The sequence below is a fragment of the Periplaneta americana genome, chromosome 4, assembly GCF_040183065.1.
Source record: "Periplaneta americana isolate PAMFEO1 chromosome 4, P.americana_PAMFEO1_priV1, whole genome shotgun sequence".
In the NCBI taxonomy this organism is placed as follows: Eukaryota; Metazoa; Arthropoda; class Insecta; order Blattodea; family Blattidae; genus Periplaneta; species Periplaneta americana.
The window spans coordinates 135,492,847-135,510,159 of record NC_091120.1 but is presented as its reverse complement, the minus strand read 5'-3'; the positions used below and the strand labels follow the sequence as shown (position 1 = coordinate 135,510,159).

The following is a 17,313-nucleotide window of genomic DNA, read 5'->3' as shown; positions in this document are numbered from 1 at the left end:
TAATAACCCATAAAGTTACAGATTTGCTCGCATGTTAGTACTTGATTTCTCTTTTTATTTTTTCCTGCGTTAATAATATCGCATGACTTATTTGTTTTTATTGTCAGGCTGTGAGCGTGATGTGTAAAGTACCAGGTATGACATGTGCGCCTGGGTACTGGCAGTGTGAGACTACAAAAGAATGTGTTCCAATTGCTTTCCATTGTGACAACATAGACGACTGTGATGATGCCAGTGATGAAGATTCTGCCCGATGTAATGTGAGTTCAGTCATATTCAATCTATTATAGTAGATACCTGAAAACACACGCGTTATAAACTTATTTAATTTTATTCTCTAGTTCTCTACTCTTTTTAGCTATATGCTTACAATTACCGTATTAGAGTTCTACTTTCAACTCAATGGAATTAATTTTTATACTTGGATATAAGTAATACTTAAGTAATGTAAGGAGTATGCCATTCTTGGACACACACACACACGTTTAAGTTGTAATAATAACTAAGAAAGTAATTTTGATGATGATGATGATGATGATGATGATGTGAACACTCAAACTTACTTTCTTAGTTGTTATTACACTTAATTGTGTGTGTGTCCAAGAATGACATCATCATCGCCACCACCACTGCCTCTACCACCTCCACCCCCACCATCACCAATTCCACCACCACCATTTTCATTCTCTTCTTCCTCTTATCATGTCATCATATGAAATAATGGAATGTTAACCTCTATTGACTTCATTTTATCTTTGAATGTTGTTTGTTTTCACTGCACTGCATATTTCTTCCAACATGCTCCTTAGCTTTATCCATTAGATTCATTGGCCTGCCAGACAGGCTTTCATCATTAAATTTGGCACTGTACTAAAAAAATGACACAAATATTTTGTTCTACGTAGTTGCCAGTAGAATTGCGACTTGTTGGAGGCTCGAACAAAATGGAAGGCCGTGTCGAAGTTCGGTACCATGGGATATGGGGGACAGTCTGTGATGATGACTTCGCTGTACCTGCAGCTAAAGTCATCTGTCGATCTCTTGGATTTGGTGGTCCAGCACAGGCGAAGAAAGACGGCTTTTTTGGTCCTGGAGAAGGTCAGATCTGGCTGGACCAGCTCATCTGTGCAGGCAATGAATCAAGCGTGTCAGAATGCTTACATGCTCAATGGGGAGAGCACAATTGTCAACACAATGAAGATGCGGCAGTGATATGCTCACCAGGAGATGTTCGTCAGGTTGTGGTGAGTTCAGTGTTATTTCTCTCTTTTAAAAATAGTCTCTGAATTAACAAAAAGTATGATAAGTATATGAAGTTTGGCAATGAAGTTCACGAATTCACCGCACTGTACTATAAACAGCTTGTGCTCTTTCTCCTTCCCCTCCTTTATTCCTTTTTTTTCTTCAGGGTAACCAACATTTTCGGTTTGTTTATTGTGTGCTCCCTCCACAAGGTTTAAGCAGGCAATCTATGGAGACAAGTCTAAACTTTTATAAGCATTCCCCTTCTGTGCTGATAACACGAAGTTTAAAAAATGTGTTGAGAATTTCTTTATAGTGTTAAATATAAATTTGCACATGTTGGCCAGTTTAATGCCCTTTGAATAATCAAGAACACATTTTTCTTTTGTTTGCCGCAGGGAAAAGTTTTGAAGGCTATCATTACAGTCTGTACTGGGCTTATTGTGCATTATCACTCCTAAACTGGGAATGATTTTTGAAGTCCAAACAGTCGATATTTTGTATACGGGGTTTGAGTGCACAAATTTTAACAGGAGGTTTTTTGTATGAAATAAAACCAATACTTCTAATGAAATATTTTTCTACAATGCATAGTTCAACCAATAAAAAATAAACTGTGTGGAAAGTTTTGTTGCCGTGTTTTCATATCTCTTTAAAATTTTAAGATTTACTGTGAATATCGCGGTAGATATTAAAAAGATGAACAATTTATGTCTTTGTCCTTTTTGCATGAAGTGAACCGTTTTTTCACAAATTAATGCTCAAATTTTATTATCTGTATGTTCTGTGTAACTAAACCATTAGTATTGTATGTGGCATTAATTTGTGAATAAACAGTTCACTTTATGCACAAAAGACATCAATTGTTCATCTTTATAACATCTATTGCGACATTCATAGTAAACCTTATAATTTTTAAGCGATATTGGCTGAACTATACGTTGTAGGAAAATATTTAATTAGCAGTATTGGTTCTATTTCATACAAAGAATTTAAACCCCTAACATACTGTATATCATGACTCAGCTGTGTGATGCCATCTGTCAGTTCAGCCTGCACCCCTTAAGATTTCAGTCGAGTTCCACTGCAGTGTCTTTTCACCCTCCGAAAGAGTACGACACTTCCACAGACTGATGCCATCTGTATGCCAGTCACAATAATACTTAAATCCGCATTATTTTAGGTGAATGCTATTGAAATTATTGTAATGGATATTGAAGTGAAGAGTGATAGTGGAATGATAGAAGGAAATGGGAGAACCCCGAATAAATCCTCAGAAACCTTGGTTTTCCATCACAAATACTACTTCACCATGGCTGGAATTCGAACCCAGGTCCGCATTCTGCCAACTGAACTACCAAGACATCCAAGAGCACGTATACCTTAACAACTCCTAAATTTCCAACCAAAGGGTAGATGATATTTTGTGGTAACCCCAAAACACTTGTAGGTCTAGAAGATCATAATAGATTGTCAGAACTACACATGCAAAGATAATTATGATAATTCTGATAAATCCTCAGGATCAAAATGGTTTCCAAGATACTTTAACCTCGCTCCATTCAATTCAGAACATTGGTATAGGCAGTAAAGGAAGTGGGGAAAAAACCAGAGGCAGTATGCTACTCCAAGATTTTCGTCTGGCATACCTCGATTTAAAAAAGGCATAACCTCTCCCTTACAACACAAACTTACATGATGTATGCAATAAATTGTTTTGTGCAGTCAGCAACGCGAATATTTGGAGCTTACGCAACTTAAATTTCTTAATAAAATAATTTCAGTTATTTACTAGATTATTTTGCAATGTCCATTGAGTCTTATCATTTAAAATAATGTTAAAGCTTCAAAGTGCAATAATAATATTAATAAAAAGTGCAACAACAAAAATGACATTGTCACTAAATTAGCAACAATGGCCACTACAAGCTACACACCATAGTCTTCTATACTGATATACTACCATCGTAAGCATTCCAGGGGTTGACTTATCAAATAAACGTGTCTAAATACACGTTGAATTCAGTTCCAAAAGACTGTGGTTTAGATTTAGAAGTAAACAGATAGTACTCTTTGCTGTGAAGAAATGTATGAACAAATTTTTACGAATCACATTTTTTCAGTGACGGTATGTCATTTTTCACTAATGGTATGTTTTCTGGCCATAGAAACCAGTGGTGGTATTCCATACCGGTACACACCATCTCACTTCCCTCACTGGGTATAGGATATCTAAGGAAATTTTTTTTCATTCTCAAATTGCCTGTCTATAGGATCAGTCAGTGAGGCATAGGATTTATAAATGGGCATTTCTTGAGTGAAAGTAACTAGTCAGCATTCCTGTCACCTTATCTAGTAGTAAAAGAGACATATTGAAGAAGACAGTTTTGAAACCTTAATGAGAAACTTGATATCTTTCATAGCAAACATTGTATTGTAAGCATTTCAAAATTTTAAAAGTATCTTCTTTCAGTGCTTAAAAATTTAATTGCATGCATGCTATAATTAATCAAAGTTATATGACTAGAAATTATACGCGGGAGATTATGGATTGATAATGGCGCAATTTAGGCTGGCCATTATGCATGCATTCCTGACCAGGAGCTGAATGAGATGCTGGGTGCTCTGTAGAGCCTGATAATTCTCGTTATGTAACCTTTCACCATTTACAAACTGCTGCTGCACCAGAAGCAGTAGGTGTTTCACCATGTGCTGGATGGAATTACATAGAGATTTTATCTTCAGGGAAAATAAGTACCGTAAAGTGGGGTGACTTTGAACGCCGAGGTGACTTAGAACAGTAATTTAGCGCCTTCCTAAATTAAATGCTGTACCCTATTGCGAAAGAACTGAACTAGTTTATTGACAACTTAAGCAGTTTTATCGCAATTGGGTACAGCATTTAATTTAGAAAGGCGCTGAATTACTGTTCATAGTCACCTCGGCGTTCAAAGTCACCCCGCTTTATGGTACGTTTTGAAGACTCACCTGCTCTCTTGGGCTCTTTATGCCTGGTACTGATACTCTGAATAACTGGCCCAAGAGAAGATCGTACTAATTTACTCTGAAGCTGAAATTCCGAAATGTTGGAGAAGTTCCAGTACACGGTATAATATCTAAGAGTCTTTTTCTGAACAGTCTCCTTGAAATGCTAACTCACATTATGCTCTTATACCAATTCATCATAATGGGTTCTAGAAATTCTTAATATTGTTATTGTTAATACGTATGTTTATTGTATTAGTAAGTTTCATATGTTGAGAATGATATAAAATTGTATTATTATTATTATTATTATTATTATTATTATTATTATTATTATTATTGTTATTGTTATTATCATCATCATTATACATCTTGATTACACAATGTTTAACACTATATCACTTCGGAATATGTATTATATGTCTTTCTCGTGTTAAATTTTACCGTACCTGGTTAACATGTTTCAGCCTGTTATGGGCCATCTTCAGAACTGTTTTATTTTTATCGTCATCATCTTCATCCTTTCAAGTAGTAGGCCTTGTGGTCTGTTATGGTCTCCAACCATCTCTTGCTGTGAGGTCTTCCAATGTCTTTTCCCTCATGGTGTGTAGCGAAGCATCTGTCTAGGTAGTGCGGTATGCTCCATTCTTTGCACATGCTGAAGCCAATCTTGTCTTTATTGTGGTAGATATTGTACAATAGGTGTTATTTCTAATTCGTCGGCTTATTATTATTATTATTATTATTATTATTATTATTAATTAATTAATTAATTAATTAAAAGTTTAATGGCATGCAACATTAGAAAATAAATTAATCAAAGAAAACAGAAGAATACTTTTTGAATCAATAAGTGATGTAGCTATGAAAGTGGATAATTCTTTAAAGCCCAAACCGTGCTCCAAAGATCATCATTTCCATTTCTTTCCAATTTTCTACAACAATAATGTGTGTACTGAAAGTTATAAATGTTGAACAACAAAAAAAATAGTGACCTACTTCATTATTACTATGATAAGAAGAAAAGAGTTTTGTTTAATAATTGTAGAAGTTCATAAACGGGACTTTTGCCACTGACTTGAATAGACTAAACTTACTTGATGTACATATTTTATATACTCATAGGTCCCCTCATTTCTCGTGAAAAACAACAACTGTATAGACTACAGTGGACTATGGTGGACTTTATGTTGTCAGCAAGCAGCTGGATACATTAAGAAGATTGATTGATTGATTGATATACTCATAGGTGAATATCAAATGGAAATCATTCATCCATATAAAGCCATTTATGTAGACCAATTTACCGACAGAATGAGCCATAGGAGGCTGTGTATTGCTACTGCTCTGGAGGAATGGTTATCCGACAATGAAACGAGTAGGTCTGGGTTCAAATTCTGGTTGGGTCGAGTTACCTGTTTAAGGTTTTGTCTAAGGTTTTCCCCCTCAGCCAACCAAAGCAGAATTGTTGGGTAACTTTCAGTGTTGGACCTCGTTTCATTAAATTGAACTTCATCTATGTATTATCTTTCAATAATAATTCTAGGTCGACTAGAGATGCAGCATATATAGTGTAGTACCGTGATTTGCATTCAGATGTCATCTATCTGAGGGAACTGCGTAATTCCCAGGGGGACGGAGAAGCTTTCATAATGGATTGCGTCAAACCAGATACTGTGTAACTGAATTGACATATGGCACCAAATAATGAATCACGATACCTACAGTAACGCGATCTTCAGGTCAGTATAGAATGTAACAGGATGTAGTAACGTGATTTATGAACAGATGGCATCAATCTGAGGAGAATGCAACAAAACTCTCATGGGATGGAGGGATGTCTTTGGTTGTTCCATGTGGACTTTGTTGGACCTCAATGTTGTAGCTGAACCGAAAGATGCCACCAAACAGTGAATCACGATACCTACAGGAAAGCGTTCCTGAGGATTTCAACAATCACCCCCATAATGAGGTTGACACAATAAGCCTCAGGATGTGGTGCAAGCCTTCCGGCCCTCATCAAAAACGGGAGGGGGAAACGTGCGAATTTTCCATACAGAATTGTTTAGAGGGACATAACGAAATGAACTATTCAAAATTGTCATTCTAACGTATTATATGATTTTAGGTGGAATTGTTAATTTCTTTTGGGTCGAAGTTTTAGACTTAGAGCATTATGATGTCGTTAAGTATTGTTATACATGAGTGCAGAGTTTGGTCAAAATAAGTAGACATATAAGCTATTGATGTTGTATGGAAACTCACAGATGCACACAGATAACTTTTTATAGGCCTTAAGGCTTTTGTTTATCCTTCTCTAGAAAAAAAATCTGAAACGATAATGTGACAGCGACGTGAGATTCGAATTCACGACCAGCGTCCCGCATGAAAGCAGATCGCACAGGCTGCACGGAACATTGAGTGACGTCGCGCGGTGGAGAGAAGAGAGAGGGTGTATTACGTCACGCGACGAGTTTGCGCGCGCATCTGGTGCTGGTAGAGAGGAGAGGGCTCTGGATTTCTCTGGAATGCCATCTCTAGAGACGGGTGGAACCTTCGAGGTTACGTCGGTGTGGTTATAAATTACGGTCGCGAAGGAACGACAGCAGTTTTCAGAGTTTTCAGTTATTCCGTCAGTGAGTAAGCCAGAGCAAGCAAGCCAGAGTTCGACTCGAGTGTGCGTCCGCATCTGCGTCAGCATCCGAAGGCCTGAGTTCGAGTGCAGTGGACCGCAGTTGGAGGGACCTGAGTTCGAGTGCAGTGGACCGCAGTTGGAGGGACCCGAGTTCGAGTACAGTGAACTGTCTCTGAAGGTCTGTGGTTCGAGATACTGTGAACTCGAGTGACTGAGATAGAAGAACTGTGAACTGAGAACTGATAGTTCTGATTTGTAAATAGTGCTTTGTAAATATTAGTTAAGATTAACAGTTCATTGTTGTTCGTACTAGTCCAAGTAAATTGTCATTGTCGTCGGTGGAGTGCTATAACGAATACTGTGTTGAGTGAAAATCCAATTGTTGACGAGAGCGTTAAGGTGAATTGTAGAAAGGAATTATTGTTGTGACGAATAAATTACATTGTTGTTACTAATAAAAGTCACACTGGTGTCAGAATCGGGACATTATCGACAATGGAGAACCTACAGCAGATCCTGCAAGCCATCGCGGAAATGAAAGCGGAAATGAAAGACGAAATGAACAAGCACATCTGTGAGCTGAAGAACGACATAAGTGAAGTGAAAACGGAGATGAAAAGTGACATAAGTGAAGTGAAAGGCGACATAAGTGAAGTGAAAACGGAGATGAAAAGCGACATAAGCGGAGTGAAAGATGACGTCACTACGCAAATTGAAAGCGTTTCAGCCCACGTAGATGGAATTGTCGCCATCGTGAAAGACGAACTCAAAGCCGATCTTGACAACCTAAACAAGAATTTTACAACTATAAACGAGACAGTAACCGAATTGAGACAGGAGGTAGACCATTTCGACGGCAAAATCCGCGATCTCGAGCGTCGTCAAGAGCAGACGAGCGAGTTGCTGGACAAGACGAGTGAGGTGATGGACAAACACGCCGAGGAAAACAAGCACATACTCACGTTGATGGACCGACATGCTGAAGAAAACAAGCACATTCTCGCGTTGGTGGATCGCCAGGCTAAAGAACAGAAACAGATAATTGCCGAGGAAGTTCAACGGGCCGTGGAAAGATCGGCGACAGAATGGAGGACCTCATATAGTGGCCCTGGGGAACCATCGCCTTCAGCCAGACATTACAACGTCAAGACGCCAAAATTCGACGGTACGACGTCTTGGGCGATATTCCGTCGCCAGTTCGAGGCCACCGCAGCACATAATGGGTGGACACCAGCGGAGAAGACTACTCAGCTGCTGACCGCGCTTCAAGGACAGGCGTCGGAGATTCTTCACAGCGTTCCAGAAGATGGGACAGCCGCTGAGATAATGGCGGCCCTGGAGGGACGTTATGGTGACCATCAACTTGCTGCAGCATTTAGGACCCAACTAAAAACGAGGGTCCAACAGTCAGGCGAGTCCCTGCAAGAATTCGCGATGGCGGTGGAACAACTGGCCCATAAGGCGCTCAGGGGCCTACCTAATGACTTCATCGCTGGAGAGGCGGCCTACACCTTCGGCAGCGGAGTTCGAGACCCGGAAATAAAACAACAGCTACTCCTGGCAGAGCATCGCACTATCAACGCAGCTCTGGCGGCGGCCCTCAGGATGGAGGCGGCCAAGTCGGCGGCGGGAGTCTCAGCACCGCACTGGATCAGGAGCGTCACGGCGACGGATGCTGGGGGGCGCCAACCGAAGCCACCCGAGCGGCAGTCAACGGAGCGGCGGAGACGACGGGCGCCCACCTGCTGGTCCTGTGGCAAACCGGGACACTTGAGAAGGGACTGTGACCAATCCGGCCACAGGCAGGAGAGAGAGGTGGCCGACGTCGAGGAGCGCCAGCAGTCAACGGAGCGGCGGAGACGACGGGCGCCCACCTGCTGGTCCTGCGGCAGACCGGGACACCTGAGAAGGGACTATGACCGATCCGGTCACAGGCAGGAGAGAGAGGTGGCCGACGTCGAGGAGCGCCAACAGTCAACGGAGCGGCGGAGACGACGGACGCCCAACTGCTGGTCCTGCGGGAGACCGGGACACCTAAGGAGGGACTGCGACCGCTCCGGCCACTGGCAGGAGAGAGAGGTGGCCGACACCGAGAGAAACCAACAGTCGCCTGAGCAACGGAGACGACGGGTGCCCACCTGCTGGTCCTGCGGTAAACCTGGGCACCTGCGGAGGAGTTGCGACCGACCTGGCAACAGTCAGGAGAGAGAGGGGGCCGATGCTAGGAGGAGCACGTCGGCGCCATCATCACCGTCCCCTCGGCTCGTCCTGAAACCGGTCGACAGAAGATGCGACGATGGGCTGATTGCTGAAGGACGGATAAGAGGCCGTCCATGCAGAGTACTGGTGGACACCGGGGCGATGCTCACTATCGCCAGACCAGACGTCGTGCGGGGCCTACCTGGGAGGACGCCGCTGCGCCAATACGAGCTACGGACTGCTTCAGGCGAGAGCTTGCCCATCCAGAGAGAGGTCTTCCTGGACCTGACCTTGGGGAAGAGGAAACTGGAGATGTGGGTGTTCGTCGCCAACATCACCGAGGACGTCGTCCTGGGACTCGACGCCATGCGGTTACTCGATGCGACGGTGGACGTCCGGCGCCGTATACTCCGTCTTGGTCGGGATGAAGTGTTCCTGATGGACGCCGAGGACCAACCCGTGGCCAGCGAGCTCTCCTTGGAGGGCCAAGTGGAAAAGCAAGATGGCGCCCACGCAGTACGAGTATTGCTGCCCAGCCAAGTCAAGGATGGGGTGGCACCACCATAGGGAGGGAGCAGCCGGAGGACCCCAAACGTTGGACCGACTAGCAGCCTACCAAGGGACTGCCCGAGACGAGCAGTCCTAAGGAGGGAGCAATGTGACAGCGACGTGAGATTCGAATTCACGACCAGCGTCCCGCATGAAAGCAGATCGCACAGGCTGCACGGAACATTGAGTGACGTCGCGCGGTGGAGAGAAGAGAGAGGGTGTATTACGTCACGCGACGAGTTTGCGCGCGCATCTGGTGCTGGTAGAGAGGAGAGGGCTCTGGATTTCTCTGGAATGCCATCTCTAGAGACGGGTGGAACCTTCGAGGTTACGTCGGTGTGGTTATAAATTACGGTCGCGAAGGAACGACAGCAGTTTTCAGAGTTTTCAGTTATTCCGTCAGTGAGTAAGCCAGAGCAAGCAAGCCAGAGTTCGACTCGAGTGTGCGTCCGCATCTGCGTCAGCATCCGAAGGCCTGAGTTCGAGTGCAGTGGACCGCAGTTGGAGGGACCTGAGTTCGAGTGCAGTGGACCGCAGTTGGAGGGACCCGAGTTCGAGTACAGTGAACTGTCTCTGAAGGTCTGTGGTTCGAGATACTGTGAACTCGAGTGACTGAGATAGAAGAACTGTGAACTGAGAACTGATAGTTCTGATTTGTAAATAGTGCTTTGTAAATATTAGTTAAGATTAACAGTTCATTGTTGTTCGTACTAGTCCAAGTAAATTGTCATTGTCGTCGGTGGAGTGCTATAACGAATACTGTGTTGAGTGAAAATCCAATTGTTGACGAGAGCGTTAAGGTGAATTGTAGAAAGGAATTATTGTTGTGACGAATAAATTACATTGTTGTTACTAAATAAAATTCACAATAATAACTTACATGTTGCTAATTGCTTGACTTACTATGCGTGTTTTCTTTTAAAATGAAAAATGCACATACTGGTTTGTAAAATATATTTTATAATTTTTTTCAGGATCCACATAAAATGGACACAGAGTCTTCCACAAACAATGTCGTGGCAGTAAATAATATACTTCCTTCTGAATGTGGAAAAAGAAACCTAGATTACATAAACCTTATTGAGGAACAGACTGCTCGTGTTGTGGGAGGTAATGAGGTTCAGAAGGGAAGCTATCCATGGCAGGTAATTGCGATACAACTTATCGTATTAGAATTAATGTTGATTAGGTTTATTTTATGTCATTTTTAAACAGTTGTTTTGTGTTGTACTTTCATCAGGCTAGTATAAGGGTGAGAACAGCAGGCAAGTCTGTTCATTGGTGTGGTGCTGTGGTCATCTCACCCTTACATGTCCTCACTGCTGGGCACTGTTTACAAGACTACACCAAAGGAGCCTATTTTGTCAGAGTGGGAGATCATGATACCGAGGTATGTATTACAGTAGCCTATATTGAGACGACATCATTATCTTCGTCGTCGTTGTCGTCCTCATCATCATCATCATCATCATCATCATCATCATCATCATCACAGCAATACAAACAACAAAAGTATAAGGAGTAGACCAATAGTTCTTACATCTTCATTCAAGTTCACTCTTTTATAGGATGGCTCACATTCCTCTTGTTCTTGGGCTTGTATAGTCGCTATGGTGACGAACTTTGTGTTGTATATATTTTTTTACACTCATCAATACTTCTAATGTCAAGCTGTGTTGTCACGTTTTCGTTGTAAAGATTATCACTAGTTACAATTACTAATAGAAATACATTAATTTCTATAAAAATACCACCACCGTCCACAGTGAATGAATTTTAAGCTGTAAGATGACTTTTCCATGTATGGTGGGTCCCTATCACCACGGCATGGCGCGTCCTCAGGTTGCGGATAGAGGAGACGGCCTCCAGATATGGAGGGTAGCTGCGAATATATTGAATAAGCAGTCGTGGACAGCCAATAAGGGGTGGTCCTCCAGCTTGGGGGTTGGGCGAAGGGCTAACAACCTATCACCGTAAAAAACAGCTTGTTACGAATCCCTACAATAAGCCTCGGAATAGGACTGATTCTCTGGCACGACCACAGCAAAGGAATAAGGTTTTGAGATTTGGCACTTGGAACGTAACTAGTCTTTATAGAACAGGAGGGGTAACATTAGTAGCTAAAGAACTAGCTAGATATAGAATAGACTTCGTGGGAGTACAAGAGGTTAGGTTAGATGGGAATGGCATATCACAAATAGGAGATTACTTGTTGTATTATGGGGAAGGAAACAATAATCACCAATTAGGAAAAGGATTCTTTGTTCATAAAAGAATAAAATCAGCAGTAAAAAAGGTCGAATTTATCAGTGACAAGTTATCATATTTAGTACTTAAGGGTAGATGGTGCGACATCATAGTTATAAATGCTCACGCCCCTACAGAAGAGAAAGACGACCTTATAAAGGATAGCTTCTATGAGTAATTGGAACATACTTTTGATCAGTTCCCTAGATATCACATGAAAATTTTATTGGGGGATTTCAACGCTAAAGTAGGACAGGAGGATATTTTTAGACCAACTATTGGAAAAGAGAGCCTACACGCAATTAGTAGTGACAATGGAGTTAGATTAGTCAACTTTGGCACATCGAAAAATTTAATTGTCAAAAGTACAACATTCCCCCATAAGGATATACATAAATATACTTGGACTTCTCCAGATGGATTGACACACAACCAAATAGATCACATCTTGATAGATAAACGGAGACATACTAGTATAGTAGATATTCGAACTTTCAGGGGTGCAGACTGTAATTCTGACCATTATTTGGTGATTGGAGAATTAAAAGAAAGATTATCAGTAGCCAAGCGAGTAGAGCAACAAGTTAATATTACTAAATTCAATATTTTGAAATTAAAGGACGAGGAAGCTAAGCAAAATTATCAGGTCGAAATTTCGAATAGGTTTGCCACTTTAGAAAGTTCCGACGAAGTTGAGAAAGAATTAGATGTTAATAGCGTGTGGGAAAATATCAGAGATAGTATCAAAATTGCAGCTGAGCAGAGCATAGGTTATTATGAAACTAAGAAAAAGAAACCGTGGTTTGATGAAGATTGTTGCGTGATAGTAGAAAGAAGGAAACAGGCAAAATTGAAATTCTTACAGGATCCAGTTGAGGAGAAGAGAGATAATTATTTCAATGAAAGACGGGAAGCAAGTCGCACACTTAGGAATAAAAAGAGAGGTTACTTGAAGGAAAAACTGAATGACGTAGAAAGAAATAGTAAGGATAAAAACATTCGAGATTTATATAAGGGTATAAAGGAATTTAAGAACGGATATCAGCCAAGGGTAAACGTGATCAAGGATGAGAATGGTAACTTGCTTGCAGACTCTCCATCAATCCTAAACAGATGGAAAAACTATTTTGCGCAACTACTAAATGTACATAGGCCAAATAGAAATGATCGGGACGAAATTGAAATACAAACTGCTGAGCCATTTATACCCGAACCCACGCTTTCAGAAGTCGAAATTGCTATAGAAAATCTGAAAAAGTACAAGTCTCCAGGTATCGATCAAATTCCAGCAGAATTAATACAAGAGGGTGGAAGTGCATTATATAGCGAAATTTATAAACTTGTACTTGCTATCTGGGAAAAGGAAATTGTACCAGAACAGTGGAAGGAGTCCATAATTGTACCTATTTTTAAAAAGGGAGACAAAACCAACTGTGGTAACTTTCGAGGAATATCACTTTTGTTGACGTCGTACAAAATTTTGTCCACTATTCTTTTGAGAAGATTAACTCCGTACGTAGATGAAATTATTGGGGATCATCAGTGCGGTTTTCGGCGCAAAAGATCGACTATTGATCAGATTTTTTGTATTCGACAGATATTGGAGAAAAAATGGGAGTATAAGGGTACAGTACATCAGTTATTCATAGATTTCAAAAAGGCATATGACTCGGTTAAGAGGGAAGTATTATATGCTATTCTTATTGAATTTGGTATTCCCAAGAAACTAGTTCGATTAATTAAAATGTGTCTCAGTGAAACATACAGCAGAGTCCGTATAGGTCAGTTTCTATCTGATGCTTTTCCAATTCACTGTGGGCTAAAGCAGGGATATGCACTATCACCTTTACTTTTTAACTTCGCTTTAGAATATGCCATTAGGAAAGTTCAGGATAACAGGCAGGGTTTGGAATTTGAATGGGTTACATCAGCTTCTTGTCTATGCGGATGACGTGAATATGTTAGGAGAAAATACACAAACGATTAGGGGAAACACGGAAATTTTACTTGAAGCAAGTAAAGCGATCGGTTTGGAAGTAAATCCCGAAAAGACAAAGTATATGATTATGTCTCGTGACGAGAATATTGTACGAAATGGAAATATAAAAATTGGAGATTTATCCTTCGAAGAGGTGGAAAAATTCAAATATCTTGGAGCAACAGTAACAAATATAAATGACACTCGGGAGGAAATTAAACGCAGAATAAATATGGGAAATGCGTGTTATTATTCAGTTGAGAAGCTCTTATCATCCAGTCTGCTGTCCAAAAATCTGAAAGTTAGAATTTATAAAACAGTTATATTACTGGTTCTTCTATATGGTTGTGAAACTTGGACTCTCACTCTGAGAGAGGATCATAGGTTAAGGGTGTTTGAGAATAAGGTGCTTAGGAAAATATTTGGGGCTAAGCGGGATGAAGTTACAGGAGAATGGAGAAAGTTACACAACACAGAACTGCACGCATTGTATTCTTCACCTGACATAATTAGGAACTTAAAATCCAGACGTTTGAGATGGGCAGGGCATGTAGCACGTATGGGCGGATCCAGAAATGCATATAGAGTGTTAGTTGGGAGACCGGAGGGAAAAAGACCTTTAGGGAGGCCGAGACGTAGATGGGAGGATAATATTAAAATGGATTTGTGGGAGGTGGGGTATGATGATCGAGACTGGATTAATCTTGCACAGGATAGGGACCACTGGCGGGCTTATGTGAGGGCGGCAATGAACCTTCGGGTTCCTTAAAAGCCATTTGTAAGTAAGTAAGTAAGATGACTTTTAATTAATATTGAAATTAACATTACTAATCATTTTAATCGTTATCAATCAACTCCAGATATGGCAACATTGTTTTATACTCCACACGTAGTTGACATGCACATGTCATTTGAAAATGTTAACACATCATTGGTAAACATGTGTCACCGCTCTTTTGTGATTAGAGCAGTATCTGAGAAGGCTTAATCAATAAATAAACTCGTATCTCTGACAGCAATTGGTTAATAATTCACCAAAGGAAGCTATACAAGGTGAATGGTTTACTTCCTTACCACGAAATGGAAACTTGACTCTTGGTGTAATGCTTCCACACACCAATTAAAAAGAGAGTGTGTTATCTGCAGTTTGACAGTCTTTCACATTGTATGTATTTTCATACCCATGGAGATGAAAACATCCAAAAACAGAAGGATATTAGGGTTAATTTCGCTGTCATGCATTCCATTTAAAATTCACCCACGAAAACTATGACTGATTACGGGATCAATGTATAGTAGTTCTTGCATTACTGTAAATTGACAAGGTTTTAACTTCAATAGTTATTAAGAGATACCGGTATTCGTTTCATGCAGGAGACGACAAAGCAATTTCTAGATGAATTTAGCAAGCAGTGCCCAATGTTTTCCAATTTTCTTTGTGAGAACAGTATGCCTCCTTCTGCATTTCTTATGTACCACTATAAATCCTGGGTCAAATAAAGACATTTTTCTGTAGCTTACAAAGAATTACGAATTAACAGTACATGTACCGGTAACTAAAAACAGTGATGCATAGAAAAATATGAATTAATTATAACTATAACTAAACTAAAAGAAGGATTTAGAAAAACAAAGAATGGAAAATCGTTTGGTAAGATAACTTGAATGCTGAACTATATAATTACTAGTATGCAGGAGTTAGTTTTATGAGTGACAAATTATTACAATTTTTAAATAAAACATATCTGACTGCAAAAATACCAAATGAATGGAAATGTATTGTAGTTATACCCAGTGCTTTTGTTCTGGAGAAAAAGGTGGCGTAACTCTGTATTAAATATATTATTTAAGGGTCATTCCACAGTAAGAGTTTCGTTAGTCACAGGACATTCAGAATGTTATATATCTAAAACTAATAAATATATTCATGTCCTGATTTTCTAGCTTTATACACCTCAAAATCTGCTACTAATTTCATATTAGTTCAATGCAGTAGTATTATTATTTACTGAGTAAACAATAATAAAATGTAGTGTTAGTTACAGGATCAAGAAATTTTGACATAATATGAAGATCATTTTCAATTCTCTAATTCATACCAGTCATAAGGAGGATAGGATTGCAATCTTAATGTGCAAGAGTACTGTCATTGCAAAACAAAATGAGACCATTCATTAATCTATTAATCTTTGTTAAAATACTAGGGGAGGAAATGTGGAATGAAGTCACATTAGTCATAGGACATGGGCCATGTTAGTTACAGGACATATTCTTCCACCAATGTAAATGAAGCCACCAAATGATCTTGTACGTTTATTTACCGAATGAAAATGACAACCTAGGGCTAATTATTTAATTTGTCACATCCGATTAAGAATTCAGATTTATAGTGACTATAGTTATCTCGGCTGGGTATAAGTACAGATTTCATATTTTATCTCTGCCTCTGTGCACATCAGATTTGCAGTGGGGACGTGAGGCAATGAGAGGAAAGATGTAATGCTTTTCAATACGCTGACGCCCACGTTGTAAGATAAGGCATTTGAAATTTAACAGTCACTGACTGGCAGAGATATAATTCGAGAATTGTACTTTCTTAATAACCGTGTCTATATCAACCACAATTCTGTCTTCATACTCTGGAAGACAGAATATTTGTTTTTTGCTCGGTCTGTCATTCTGTAACAAATAACTTCAAGTTTTCCCTCTTGTGTCACATTTTTATGTTTTGGCCAAGGTACAATTTCATACCCCATGGTACTAAAACAAAACTCCCTATTGCGTAAGTTCCTCCACATTCGGATTCATTTACAAAGTGATGTTCTTCTGCTTACAAGTTACCTATCATTAACCACACTTTCCTGAAATGAAAAACAAAACTACAAATAATTAGTCAATTGCACTTACTAGGCCTACTAATAGACTACCGTACTAGTTAAAAACTGAGCTGCAAGTTATGTTGGTTTCATTTCAAACTTAGCGTAATCATGAAAAAAGCGGTGAACCGAAAGGAAACAGCTGTTATTATTCACATATCTTCAAACTACATGAAATAAACTTTCAAGTGACATATAAAAAGAAACTATAAGATTAATTTTTTTTTTCACTGCAAAGTGATCACTTACTGTGAAATGACGGGGAGATGATTATTGTCCATTGCATGGGAAATTTGTTATTTTTAATCTCCTTTTCGTCCAACTTTAAGATTTTCAACACATAAGCAGAGGTGAAAGAAAAATTATGTTAAAACCATAATTATCAACATATTTCTCGATTCTATGATGAAAAATAAAACAAAAAGATCCTGGAATGCCATTCCGGCATGTTCTGCCAGAAAAAAAAAAGCACTGGTTATACCCATATAAAAGAAAGGAGATATGCAAAAGTTAAAAAAAAATTACAGAGAAATTATTATCTACTTAACATATGTTATAATTATAAATAAATTTACTGCAAATTGTTAAATGAGAGACTGTAG

The 17,313-nt window shown here is 39.9% G+C and overlaps 1 protein-coding gene across 3 annotated transcripts in view; it reads left to right on the top strand.

Annotated features, from left to right (window-relative positions):
• The window catches only part of teq (Tequila), a 103,555-nt gene that overhangs the window by 68,608 nt on the left and 17,634 nt on the right, over positions 1–17,313 (top strand). For all 3 annotated transcript variants that reach the window (XM_069823998.1, XM_069823997.1, XM_069823999.1), the window contains exons 16-19: positions 108–260; positions 906–1,244; positions 10,585–10,755; positions 10,851–11,000. In XM_069823998.1, coding sequence (XP_069680099.1) covers positions 108–260; positions 906–1,244; positions 10,585–10,755; positions 10,851–11,000 — 813 coding nt within the window. The remainder of the gene's footprint in view (positions 1–107; positions 261–905; positions 1,245–10,584; positions 10,756–10,850; positions 11,001–17,313) is intronic.